General features: G+C 38.7%; 1 protein-coding gene across 1 annotated transcript in view; it reads right to left on the reverse strand.

The window, feature by feature from the left end:
- The window catches only part of LOC109986186 (protein phosphatase 1 regulatory subunit 1A), a 30028-nt gene extending 16494 nt beyond the window's left edge, over positions 1-13534 (reverse strand). Inside the window, exons 1-2 of the mRNA XM_020636713.3 lie at positions 13150-13534; positions 1617-1677 (exon numbers count right to left, since the gene is read on the reverse strand). Coding sequence (XP_020492369.1) covers positions 1617-1677; positions 13150-13230 — 142 coding nt within the window. The 5' untranslated portion in view covers positions 13231-13534. The remainder of the gene's footprint in view (positions 1-1616; positions 1678-13149) is intronic.
- Between the last annotated feature and the right edge of the window lie 716 nt (positions 13535-14250).

Genomic DNA, 14250 nt, shown 5'->3' on the forward strand with positions numbered 1-14250 from the left:
CACTGAGTAACCAAATAAAATGCCAATCTTAAGTGATGCATCTCAAAATAAGACAAAAAAGATAATTGGTATCCAAAGGATACCTTAACTCAGAGTATTGGATATTTGATAAGAGTACTTATTTTAAGAATACATTTTCATATCTGATAAATCAAATGTATCCTCTCTCCAAATAATGCTTCATGCCTTATCTTAGTTTCCTCCTGTTTGTTCTTTTTACATTCTCAGTTCCCAGTGAACAACAGCCTCCACTTCATGGCCTCTGATGTTTCCCTTTTCTCTCTTCTCTCCACTCGTCTCTGATCTGCTGAGCAGGAGGATTCTGGAAGGTTCTCTCTGCACGTTCATTCACAGATCAAGGATGCCTTTAAGACACTCCACACACTCAGCATCCAATTACTGAGCCAAACGCACACACACACACACACACACAAAAACACACACACTTACACAGATCACAGGCAAAGACTCCAACTTTTAATCAGGCACAATTAGACCACTGTTGTTTTCAAGATAAAACCCCCTAATTACATCAGCTCTGAGTGATAAAATGCTGTGATTTAAACAATGTAACAGTGTCAGTCTCTGCTGGTTTCCTCACTGACGCATCAGCTCTTATTTAGTCATAGTAAACACTGAACACCACCCTCTGTTTCTCACCTGCAGAGTATTAGTCTTTCCGCCCTACATTCCCAGCTGATCATCTTTTAATTCGGCAGTGGGTAACATTACATCCAGACACACACACGCACAAACACACACAAACAGGAAGCAGGAAGCCACTGGATGACTCATCGAAAAAGATCAACTCTAGAGGATCGCTGTTGTGTGTGATCATCAAGATCCCATGAGAGGACACACACAAATACACACTCGTGTTTTTCATGCAATACTGTAGCAGGAAGAGTCATTTGGTGCATGATACTGCTGAGCTTCTTCATCACAGCAATCAAACTAAGAAGTCATCTCTGTTGCCTGTGTTGCTGCATTTAGCATGCTTTCTGGTTAAAAAAAGACAGCCCCTGGTTTAGCAGGTTATGTAAGCTGAGGTTATGCAGGTAACTTTAATGGTTTATGGATCATTTTACTTTATTATATTATTGACTTGTTGAAGATTTCTTCGCCATATGTCGCTGTGTAATACGTCTTTAGGTCTTATTCTATGCTTTATGATCTTTATCTTTTCTTTTTCTAGCAGTGAATTGTGATTTCATGTTGGCTGGGCACTGTTTTTGTGATGTAAGGTTCACTGTTGGACTTCCTGGTCTGACGGGGCCCTTCTGTGTGCAGTTTCCATGTTATCACCCTTGAGCTTAATTAAGCTTGGGTTCTCCCTGAGTACTCCTCCCACAGTCCAAAGACGCACTCCTCAGCTTAGGTTGTGACTCTAAATTGTTTAATTGTGACTGGTTGTTGTCTCTATATGTCATGTGATTGACAGGGGACTATTCTAGGTCCCCCCCCCCCTCCCCCCTTTCCCCTTCTCAATTGTCTATGAACTTAATCTGAGAGCTTCAAGATGATGTAGTACATCAATATACAATCCCCTCACAAGTGATCAAATATAGTCTGTATATATGTGTGTGAGTGTGGGTTGTTGCCTTTAGGTGACTTACCAGGTGACGATTGATCACTGGATGCAACCAAAGTTGCCGGTGTGGGTCTACGTCTTCTGATCTGAAAAACAAGAACACCTTCCATCAAAAGTAAGAAACAAACAAAACATCATCCTTCGGTTATCTGGTATGAAATGATGAGCCCTCTATGAAGCTAAAAGGATTTTAAGATTTAAGATTTAGATTTAAGATTTTCTCAACTTCCGGCCTGTTATTTCACTCAGGCTTTGATATATAATGTGTTATATTTCCCCCCAACTATAGTCAGAGTGCTGAGCACTGTCTGTTATTTGCATTTTCCTATTAGTGGTCCTTCTGAGGAGGGTCTGGCTCTGCTCCCTCAGTACTGACTGTGCCTCCTCTTCTGCTGATGAAGCTGCCAGTGTGTGATGCATTTTTGGGGTTAGTTTGTCTAACACTTTGAAGCTATCCGAGCTGGTTCACAGAGAAGCTGGGTCTCACACTGCAATGAGATCAGCTGGGCAGCCTGCCACTGCAGACTCGCTTCTTGGCTCATGACTAGTGGAGTGAGAGGCTGCTATGGACCATTCTGGGATAACACATAAAGAGTGTGCACATTTCACTGATCTGAGCAGTCATAAACCTATGCAGTAGTATAGCTGTCAGAAAGCTGGAGAGTTGTTTAAGCAGGTTGTCAAGTCTGCCATCTAGCCTGATGGAGTAAATATGAGATTCAGTTCATGCATTGAGGACTGTAGCCTCTGTAGGTCACCTGCACTACTGAACAAGAAAAACCAGCACCCCATAGGACTCTCTTTTAACTGCTTTTATTGCTGGACTTCTGTCCAATCCATACAACCATAATCTAGTCTTCCATAGCAAGACATATTTCTATGCACTGTAAAAGTAATGAAGAAAGGACTAGCTGAGTCCAACACGACTCTGCACAAACGGGGGAAAAAAGCTTGTAAATGTTTCTTTAACCTACCCTCACACACACTGCTGATAGAGTTGCTGACTAAACTCAAAGTCATGTGAGCTCCGGTCGTCCATGCATCCTTTTTAAATGCTGCTCAAGCACTTACACAGCAGTGTAGTCAACTCCGATCAGCCATCACCTTGGCCTGATGCACCATCACTTGGTATTTTGAATAAGTGGAAGAAGCCTTTTGAGAAACTAAACATCAAAGATGGAGCAGAGATCATGTTTTTTTTCAGCTTTTCTCAGGTTCACTCTTTTTTTGCAGGTGTATGTAAAGTTCAAGTTTAAAAATGAAGATAAAGGAGAAGCGAAATTTGAATTGTTGCCCCAGGTTTCAATTTCAGGCTGCAAGTTTGACTTTGAGGCTTTGCTGTGCTGAACTAAACAATCAATGAAATCCTTTTATACCACTCAATAGTTAGAAGCACAAAACGTAACTCCAGATTTTCTCACTCCAGCTTGTTGCTCTCTCTGCTACTTCCTTCCTACTCAGAACATGTTACTACATTTTATTCCCGGAGCTCTACAAGATGTAAGACCTGAATTGATTAGCTTTACATGACACACGATGATAGGATATACAGATGTAGCAGCGGAATAATGTGCAGTAATGAGAAGTGAGCAGGCCGTAGTTCTCAGGCGCACAGTCTTATTAAGTATTCAGGTCTGAAGAGGCTTCATTTCCATTACCTTTCAGATCAGAACCATGTAGAAGATAAAGGCTGTGTGAATGAGAAGAGGAGCTGAAGGACTTTTCTTTTCTTTAGCAAGCAGGCAGAAATGTTTTACTGCTTAACTCTCTTCTTAGAAAACTGCTGAACTCATATTCTGAGATGCATTTCAGCAATTACCTCCCTGTGGCACTGCATGACAAGACTGTGATTTAGCTCTTTTTTTCCTTGCTGTCTAGTGTATAAACCTGTTAAAGATACAGGGAAACAACACTGAATAAAAACACTTTTCTTTAAAGATTTCTGTGAACCAATCAGAGTTTTTTAAGACTGCAACAAGTGTTGGAAGGGAACCTGTATTGGTAGAATATAAGCAGATTGGTGTGTAGAGTCCACAGAAATATTGGCCTTTTGCATTTGATAATGCCCCTTGGAAATCAGAGGTTGCCCGAGAGGTTTCAGACTAATTCACATTTTTTTACTTTGGCTAATGACTAAAGGCTAATGTCTTGTTCCATTCAACATAATTCATTCATGTATAACCACAAACAGGCCAAGTTCCAGTGTTTCCATCGAGATCCAATTATTTGTTCTCAAAACATTTTATGGATACATTCAGATATAACTGCTCCATATGTGTCTGCATCTTTTGACACTGATTACAGTATATTGTATAATAGTCTCCCTTAAACACCTTCTGCAGAACAACTCCCCTACTTACAGCTGATCCACTTTTCACACCCCAGGACAAAAACCCAAGATCAACAGGTTAAAAAAAACTCCCATCTTCTTCTTATCTGCCTACTTTGAGTTTAATGCTCATTTTCTGTTCAGCTAAAGTAAAACTTGTCTCATAGATTAATTTAAATCTAATAAGGGAAACAGAATCCAATCACACATAATCACTCAAGGTGACCTTGAGGCACATTGCTGAGTGATGTGGTGTCTGAGTTGAAGAAACAGTCCCTGAATGCAACATCCAAATTCGAACCATGCAATCAGTACTTTTAAAAAATTAACTGAAACATCATCGATTCAAAACTTTCTTAAATTACAGTAAATCACAACAATCAGAAATCTTTTTTACTGGCCAAGGTCAGACTTCATCTAAAAAATCGACCCACTCTTTGTAGCTGTAAATCGAGGGTTTAAAGTAAAAAAAATAAAGAGGACACTTTCTTATCCCGGGCCAAATCAGCTGATAATCCAAAAGGTTTTGTGCAACTCTGTAAGTCTGTTATAGACTGACATCCTGAGCAAATCCTCCTATGCAGGTGTATCATAACCAAAACCTTAGACTACAGATATTTTATGCTTTTCCAGTCATTTTCTTCCACAGAGGTTCATAAATCACATCAAACTGTAAGCCAGTTTAAGGTACTAAATTGATTTATTTTCCGCTGCACTTTTGTCACCATCAGGTTCTGTATTTATTCTGTATTTTATCTAAGGCACTTTGAGGCTCAGCTCTGTAAAAATCCTGCATAGGGATCACATTTTATTTAGTTATCATGTGCATCCAGTAATCTTTAGCTGTTTGTGTGTGTTTGTGTATTGTTGCTATTTCAGAAAATCCAGCTCTCAGTCCACATTAAAGCCCAAACGAACCGTGGCTGGGCAGAACTGATTATGCCCAGAGTCATTGTTATTCTCCTCAGTCGGCAGCGAAGCAAACTCCCAGATCTTTCGCTCACACAAATACCAACTGCTTACCAGACAGGCTCACCCCTCACACCACCACGTCTGCATTTCAGCTCTCGGTCCATTTAAAATGCACTTCTGTCACTTCTCACAACAACGGACAATACCGGCCTTCCAAAGTGATGGGTGGGCAGGGAAAGCCTTGCATGCCTGATATTCATGTTATGTGGGGGGAGTGGGTGAAATACCCTTGGCTGGAAATAGGTCAGGCCAAGAGACATCAGACTTAGTTCTGTTTAATATTTAACCCTTGTGCTCTTTGACATTGGGTTCACTTTGTAATGGTAGGGGTTCCACAGTCTCCATACATATTGATAACATCAAATCCCTTTCAAATATTTTTTTCCTGACCTTATTTAAACCCAAGACATAGGACAGTGAACCACAAGCTCAGAGTGCTCATAAAGATAATAAGTGTGGAAATATTGCAATTTTTCACATGAGGCTACACAATATTTGCCAATAACAGGTCATTATAAAGCATCTGATAATTCCTTATTCAGCATATAGCATTTCCACATTTTTACAATATGCATCTTCCAGTACATTAATTCAACATTTTCTCTCAATAACCTTCTAATTACAGCCCATATTAATAGTAAAAAGGAAGTTCATGTAGAATCATTTTGATATTATTCTTTTTCCTCATTCACTGAAGGAAGCATATTAAGATCAACAATGTCCTCGTAAACGCTCAAATAATGTATCAAAACTCATAAATAACAGTGGCCTGAAAACAAGATAGATTTAAGTGTTATTTATTTGTGAAGTGTCATTTTAAAAGTATGTAGAAAAATATTAATAGTAACTTAGTTGGCCTTAAGGTTTAGCTTTTTATCTTCATGAAAAAACTGAGACTAAGATGAATATTACATCCAAGCCAAGCTCTGTTCCATTTGCTTCTGTAACACATTTCATATCCAGATTTTCTGTCATCTTTCAGTCCGACTATTAATTCATGACGGGTAGAAGTTGTGTTTGTTAAAAGCTTGAATCCAAAAAAGTTAAAACTGTGTCATTATTGGATCATTTTTCAGTTAAAATGACTAACATAGAGTTGGCTAAGCTTGCTACAAATGTGACCTAGGGTAGACTTTTCTTTGATAGCAAATGAGGTGAAACCTTTTCCTCTTAGTTCCGATTTGCCTTTGAGAAATCAGTTGTTTTAATCACATGCTGTCTAAGATGTCATTTGACCTTCACAAAATAAAAACGTGTTTGCACTAGTCAGGGCCCTGAATCAGAAAAGGACATTCACACCCAGTAAAATGCTACAGAAATAAAGGTTAAAGAAGACTTTCCAAACACCTTGTTATTGAACTTGCAGAGATCCAGTACAATACACTGGCAGGGATATGTGTGATTCCTTATCCTTTCCTCTGTCATTTGAAATATGATCTTGGTATTGTTCAGGCCAAAATCAGTGCTCAGCCATTATAAATCCTCTCAGTCTCTCATATCTCATTTGGCTTTGAATAGAGGGAACTGCTGTGTTCACAGGACAATGAAAAACCCAAATCATTGATCAGTGCTTTCTTTTATATGACTTTGTCAGTCCTCTGCCTTCTTCTCATTTTCTTTCAATCCTTTGTATATGTCTTTGCAGCAGCCCTTCATTTTCCTTCTCAATGAATGTCAAACAATCATTGCATTGGGACCGCAGAGGTTAGCTGCTGTAGTTACACCCTGCTGTTGAGTAATTGATGTAAGACTTCCACAAATGTTTTGATTTCATTACAAATAAGACAGGTCTATAGCAAAGTTAATGCTACAATAAAAACTCAGGAGCAATTAGGGTTGAAACATTGAAATACATTATAATGGTTTAAAAAGCATCAGTCTTGGAACTCAATCTTATCTGCTAGGTCCTGTTGGACCGACCTATGCTAGAAGTGCATGTACTTGAGCAAAACAAGACCAAATGTTAGTGGAATTGTAAAATGAAAGCTCCCTCTGCCATGTTCCTTTATTCTTGCACAGTTTCTTGTAGTTTTTAATTAAAATCGACTCTGATTTTCTACTACTGCTAGTCCTTTTGGAGTCAATGGGTCATTGATCTAAGACAGAAGTAAACAAAAGTAGGCTTCTTATTTCTTGCCAATAACTATGGACTTCTACGGTACTGTTGCTGAGAAGCTTTATTAGTTGCAGCTAGCTATCTACGGGGGCATCTGACTGAAGGGGTACACAGGGCCCTCACTCATGTGAAAGGGCCCGGAACAATTCAGTATGAATAGCTGTGTTTGTCTAAATGTTTACTAAGGCAACACTTTAATGAAAAATGTCTATGGGAAATTTCAATTGATGGCTGCAGAAACATATTGTTGCCAAAATATTGAAATTCAGCCTAAGCTTAGGTATTCAAGGAGTGGTAGTGAACTATGACTGCTAATGTCTATATACTTTATTCTGTTTTAAAGCTTTAATGCATGTTCCCATATGTTTTATTTGTCTAAGTTAGAATAGATGCTTCCAGGATGAGGATACAATTATTGACCGACCTTGGGTTTAACCAACTGACTTGTTTCAACTTTTAGAAACACACAAAAGAGCAGCAAAAATCTGCCATCCATACCCAAGACTCCGATAACATCCAAGCCCGACTTCCAGGAAAAATAATGCTACGTGTAAATAGCGCTAATATTTGCTTGATAGCTCCTTGGCCCTGAAAGCAAAATGTGGTATTGACATGCTAATGTTTGCAGCAGAAGTTATTTTTTTATCACTGTCCTTGAATTTCTTGCTTCTGAATATTTGATATACCAAGTGAAATGATAAACAGAATAAGGACAAAAAGAGTGAAGTCAAAGAATTGCATAGCTGAGGTTTCTTAGTTATGATTGAACAGAGCAAAGCCTGAATGACGACATCTCAATTTAACCATACATTTTTAGTTTAGCTTTTATGTGTGAGATATGCATGGTGTGATAATGAGGATAATCTTCTGCACTCTAAAGTTTTCCTGGGGATGGCCTTCAGAGTAATTGTTATGTTCTGCTGTGAAGGACAAAGATGGTCCCACATGCCAGAAAATAAAGTATCAGAGAGGACAGTCAGAACTGAAACATCTGTTATAAAAGAACATCGCCTCAAAATTCATCATCTCAACAAGAAAAAAATGGTTTTGAATGAAACCATCTCACACAAATGCAGGTTATCTGAATAATAAAGGCTTTAAGTGAGTTAAGTATCTATAGATATCTTTATCTATAGAAACTGAACCTACTCTTGTGTTGCTCTTGGACAAGATTTAAAGTTTATTTGGTCATGTTTACTTCATTGTCACTCAAATCTGTCAGCAATTAAGAGAAAGTTTAACTTTGAGGTAAACCATTTCTGTTATTCATTATTGTTATTTCTGAATTATTCATTCAGATGATGTCACTCCCATAACTGTCCTTTAAAATTTAGCTAGCAGCCAGTTAGCTTAGCGCAGCACAAAGACAACAAGAACTATACATTCACTTGACATTCTTAGACATATTCTTACTCACCACCACCACTAATAGCCAAATCTATCTGTTCAAAATGAAGTAAGCCTATTTATCTGATTAAACAAATGTAAACCTTATGTCTTGTTTGTTTAATCCATACCTAAACTAAAGAAGTAAGCACCACTACATTTCTATAGGTTATTCCACTATAATATGCATTTATGTACCCGTATGTAAGTACAGCTACTATGACTCTATATGGGATTACAAAGCTTTAGGGATTCAAATGGCCAATGTTATTCTTGTTGGTGAGTTCGATCTGGCTTTGATGCATATTTTCCAGGGCCAAACCTTTACACCAATTTGCTTTAAAATCAGGTGTCAACAGTTTTTCAAAAACCTACAAAAACACTAACAACATTAAAAACATAACCTACTCAGCGAGGTAAGTAAATGTTATTTATCTGCCAGGCATGATTACCTCTTTGACTATTTTCCAGCAGATGTCTCTTTTTACCTGTGGAAATAGCCAGGATAGTTATTCAACTAAACTGAGCTAGGCTAACTTTCTGCTAGCTCCAGGGCCACATTTTCAGACAGACATTTAAGTGTTATCAACCTTCTCATCTAAGAAAATCATGCAGGTCAGCAAAACATTTTGTCCCAAAAACGTTTTCGATCACAATATTCAAATATTTGGAACTAACAACATACTTTTAGTAAGAATGAGTAAATAATGGCAGAAAGTAAGTGTGAAAATTGCTATCTTAGACGTCATCCACTGACATCATGAGGTCTCGACCTTAGCCGGCTTGTGCTCATCAGAACACAGTGAGCTCTAATGTGAGGTTACGATGAGGGTGGCACACACTGTGTCTGTGTGTGGATAAGAGAAGGAGTGTGTGCTGTTGTTGTGAGGGTCAGACCTCAGGGAGGCTGTTCTGACTGACGGCCAGTTCTCCACCGAGGCTGATTCACCATGCTGGGAGGTGTCAGGTTGCAGGGATTACTGAACCGTGGGTGAAGCCCCCAGGCGGGATATTCATAACTGTGCTTGCAAACACAGAAAAAAGCACTCACACACGTTTCCTTTGACTGTTCTGCTTTTTGTCACATTACAGATTTTCTTTTTCTTTTTTTCCCTGTTTATACATTACTGCTTCACTGCTGGACTGTCTGTCCTTGCTGTCTGTCTCTGTCAACCTCTAACACACCTGCTTGACTGGTCTCTATCATACAGTCACTCAAACAGTTATCTATTTATTGAAGCGCATGCTTTCTATCATTTCAAATCAACAAGACATTTATGTCTGTCTATTTGATATAAAACTTAAAAAAGGAAAATTCAGTTGTTAGTTTGTGAACCCTTTTCTCAGTTGAGCTTCCTGTCTTTTCATCTCTCTTTTTTCATTCTCTTAAACATACACACACATAGAAACCCACCACATAAAGCATGACATGCAGGCTTAGTGGCCACTCACATTGATCTTATAACAAATGAAAAATGTATCCCAACAGTGTGAAGTCTCAGTGGTTATCAGCCTTACAGCCGTACTTATTGATGCTGCGAGCTCAGAGCTCTCTGGAGTCTTTAAAGAAAAGGTAAACTGAATTCTACTTGGACAAAGCTAATAGGAGTTTTGAAGCAGAGTATGTAAAAGCCAGTGCCAGGCACAGTGTCCATAGAACAAATGGACAACAAAATCTCTAAAACTATACATAAATTATTTTCTACATAGATAACATTGCCTCTCAGGCTGTTGATAGCTTACCATCAGTCCACTTTTTAGTTACAAAATTAAAAGATTACACTTTTGGAGGCTATTAAGTTTATTACAGGTATCTGTTGCATGTAGAAATACAGACATTATAAGAATAATTTAACTTTGGATGTTTAAACAAAGTGGATATGTATAATGAGGATAAAAGCAACATTGTGTTTATTGAAACATCAACATTCTTGCGTTGCGTCATTTCTATCTAATAGGTTCATATTGCCAATGTGAGCTTCCTTGGCACGTCACTATTTTCTTTTATACGTTTGCAGCTTCAGATGCACAAGAAGACGAAAAAGTAAAAAAGGCCAATTGCCTGCTAGGATGCACAGACAAAAAAACACAAGCTATTGATATTAACCCAACACTAACTACACTCACTTTCACAAAATGCAACATGGCAACATTGTTTCTCAAACTTTCCTCCCAATAAAGGACTTTGAAAATACCTCAGGCACCAATTTACAAACCCAGTGCTTCTAAATATCACACCACCAATTACACATGTAATGTTTCTCTGCTCAAACAGTAACATAATGAGCTCCTCAGCAGCACAAACTAATGTGTTCCAGGCCCAGATAATCACACCATGCTGCCTTTATGTCCATCTGATGGCACTTTCATTAAATTGGTGATCTTTAGAAGATTTCAGTCCTGCAGTTTGGGGAGACTCATAGTAACTGTAGTAACAGCAGTGTAATTTGTACAGGTTGTACATCTGAGGGCAGCAAAAGATTGTTAAGAAGTTTGTTTGTATCTGCAGCAAACTCATATTGCTTTATTAAGTTAATAGAAAATATTTAATCCATAATGCCAGGAGAATATTGTTCCAGCTTAATTATTTTTTGTTTGTGAAAAAGCAGCACTGGCTGCTCTGATTGAGGTACATTTCCCCAGCTGCAGAGCTGTTATGCAGAGAAGCACATTATGGAGTGTTACAGTTACATGGAGTCTGCAGATTTTTGGTAAGCTCCTATTTGAATAAAAGTACAAAACAACAAAATGCACAAGATTGTCAGTGTTGAAAGTATTCTTATTGTAAATATAGCAATACCACAACTTGAGAAATGGTCATATCTTCTGTGACATGTTAAGATCCTGGGTTGAAAATGTGACTTCATAAAACTGTGTGAGTATAAACAGGCAAATAATAGTTTGAATAAAAAGAAAGAAAAAAGGTTGGAATATGGCCTCTGTGACTCTAAACTGGATTTGAAACTAAGGAAGAATGTACAACATTTTAAACATAAATACAGCAGAAATCAAGTATATCCTATGTAAATGTCTCTCTGAGTCATGACTGTCAAAAGTGAGTAAAGAAAGCTCCATTCCCGCCAGCTGTATTGTTGTCAGAGCCGTGTTTACATCATGTGGACGTGACAGCCTTGCTTATAAAGCATATAACGTTTTAGTCAAGGACTAGAAAGAAGAAGAATACCATACTCACTGCTTATTTGGATGTTACGTAAGTTTGTTTAGATCACCGTCATTCCGTGTCAATTTATTTGCAGTGTGAAGTCATGAGTTAACCAAAGTGAGCTAAGATTAGCCTGCTAAAACAACAATGCAGGCCACAGGCACTTGCAGCTCAAGCAAAGGACAATTTTGTCCTCCGCTTGCGCTCCATGGTGCTTAATTATGGTGCGTTCTAATTGATAACTCCTTCGTGCAGACGTGGGTAAAGGGGGGTTGGAGGTGTGTGGCTGGAGGAGAGCGGAGGCTCAGGTGTCGCCAAACAGTTTGTTTTGGTTTCATGCTGGTGCTCAAGGGGGACATCTACTGGATCAGAAAATTACAAATTCTCCTGTTAAATCTATGTTTTACTCTTCTTTTTATCTGCATATGACTGACACTAACCCTTGTCGTCATAATAAATAAAATATATTGTAATAATAATAATAATAATAATAATAATAATATAAGTTGTGCTTGAGTTCACTACTATATTTCATACTGCAGATGATTCACATAAGGTTACTCACATCTGAGCATAAAAAGTTATAATAGTTCTTTAAATCCGCCTGAACCTTAATGTAAGCATACTGAATCCCCAAACCATCCAATAAAATGTCCTCACAAGGACAAGCACACAGACATACACATACACACAGTGCAGTTCTCAAAGAGAGAGAGAGAGAGAGAGAGAGAGAGAGAGAGAGAGAGAGAGAGAGAGAGAGAGGTGTACTCAGACTCATAAATCTTTGCCTGTTTTACTCAAGGCTCATCAGTTATAAATGACCCTTCCTTTTAATGTGATATTTATAAAAATGGGACACATCTTTTCACTTCATCCACTAGAGACACATACATTGCACCCACTGGGTTTCTTTCTATCACTTTAGTGAGTTCTTTGCTTTTAAGTCTATAATTTATACGTAGATGCTTAAATCAGGGATTTAAAGTCTTCTATCTTAACAAAACTCTTTCATTGATAATTTGTTTCCTGTTATAACCTAATGATTCTTTCTTTCCACACTGTGCAACTTTAGTCAGTATTTCTCTGCTGTACAGAGCCTGCAGTCAGTCAGTCAAACCAAAACAACAGCAAACCTCATACTGCAGACATATCCTCATACTGCAACACCCCCCTTTTAACACTGCTGAGGCTCTGTGTAGCTGCTCAGTCAGAGCTGAGGTGGAAAAAATCAATCTTAAATTAATCATGATCACTTTATCGCTTGATCGAAGAGACACAGCTTGCTAATTTGGTGCAGGCGAGTAATAAGACACAGAAAGTGTGTCACACAGACAGGAATTCAGAAATGTTGGACTTAGGAGGGTGACTGCGCTTTTTCAGTTTAGTTTAGTTCCTCAGCTACTGTATGTGTGCACCTGATTGTTCTGATGAAAAATACATTTTTATGTTTTTTTTTCTTCAAATTTCCTCAAAGTTTGTAATAAATGAATAATGCTCTAAAGCCTTTACCAATTGATGCATTACAAACCTTTAAAAGTCCCCCAAAAAAACAAAAACTACATCCTCTTCCTCTTCCTCCACCTTCTCCTCACCTGTTCAGCTGCCTCAGGGTCCAGGTGGGTGTCCAGCAGGGGGACAGTGAACTGTATCTTCCTGGGGCTCCCGGTTTCCATGGTGACTCTGTCTGTCAAAAAGGAGGACAAAACGAAGAGGAGGAGGAGGGAGAAGGGATGATCCTAGTAAAGAGAATCCGAACAAGAAAAGGTGGCTGAGAGAGAAGATAAGTGTGCTCCAGTTTAGGAAAAAATCAATGGGTTGTATTATAGCTTCTGTTTGATTACTCTATCTTTCAACACACTTTTCCTTAATTATCCTTCTTTTTTGGTCCCTTTTGCTATTCAACCCTTTTTTTTCTCTCCTCAGCACCTGCTGGTGTCTCCACTCTGGCTTTACTCCTTCTCCTCTCTGTCTCTCTTGGCTCTCAGCGCTCAGACAAGGGCATTCTAGGCAAGGAACACCTCTCCTTCTCTCTCATTGGCTGTGCCCGACTCCCTTTCACGTAAGTCCCACCCCCTCTTCACATTTCTCTCTGTCTGTATTGGATGTCTGCGATCAGGGCTGTTCTGCTGCAGCTCCTGCACAGATGGGAGAGAGAGGATGATAGAGACGCACTCTCTCTCTCTCTCTCTCTCTCTCTCTCACTCACTCCATTTATTGGATGCGTAGGAAAGATGCACAATCCTGCCTCTTCTTTTTGCAAACGCATTTTTAAACTCACTTGCCTACATGTGCTTAAATATAACCTCATACAGAATGAGTCATGCACACACACTGACTCTTTTGAATAAAAGTTAGAGCCCTTATATATAAACCGATATATAAATGAAGACAACAACTATTAAACCCAGATTATGATTCAATATTAAAAGCAACCTTATGACACTCTGTGGGCCCAAATTAGGACAAAGCAGGAAAATAATCATCTTAGATCTGTTCACCAAGCTTTCCTTGCTCCCGCCTGGCCAGCAGATTCATTTATTGATCGTCCCTTAGACTGAAAGTCCCTACATCACACAACTGCTGGGCCCTGATACCTGACACCCCGTCAAGAGGCAGATGACAGATGCATTGTCCAGATTTGCAGCACATTTTTAGAAGCAGAAAAATATTTATCTAGAAATCTCATTCCAAGT

The sequence above is a fragment of the Labrus bergylta genome, chromosome 5 (assembly GCF_963930695.1).
Source record: "Labrus bergylta chromosome 5, fLabBer1.1, whole genome shotgun sequence".
Classification (NCBI taxonomy): domain Eukaryota; kingdom Metazoa; phylum Chordata; class Actinopteri; order Labriformes; family Labridae; genus Labrus; species Labrus bergylta.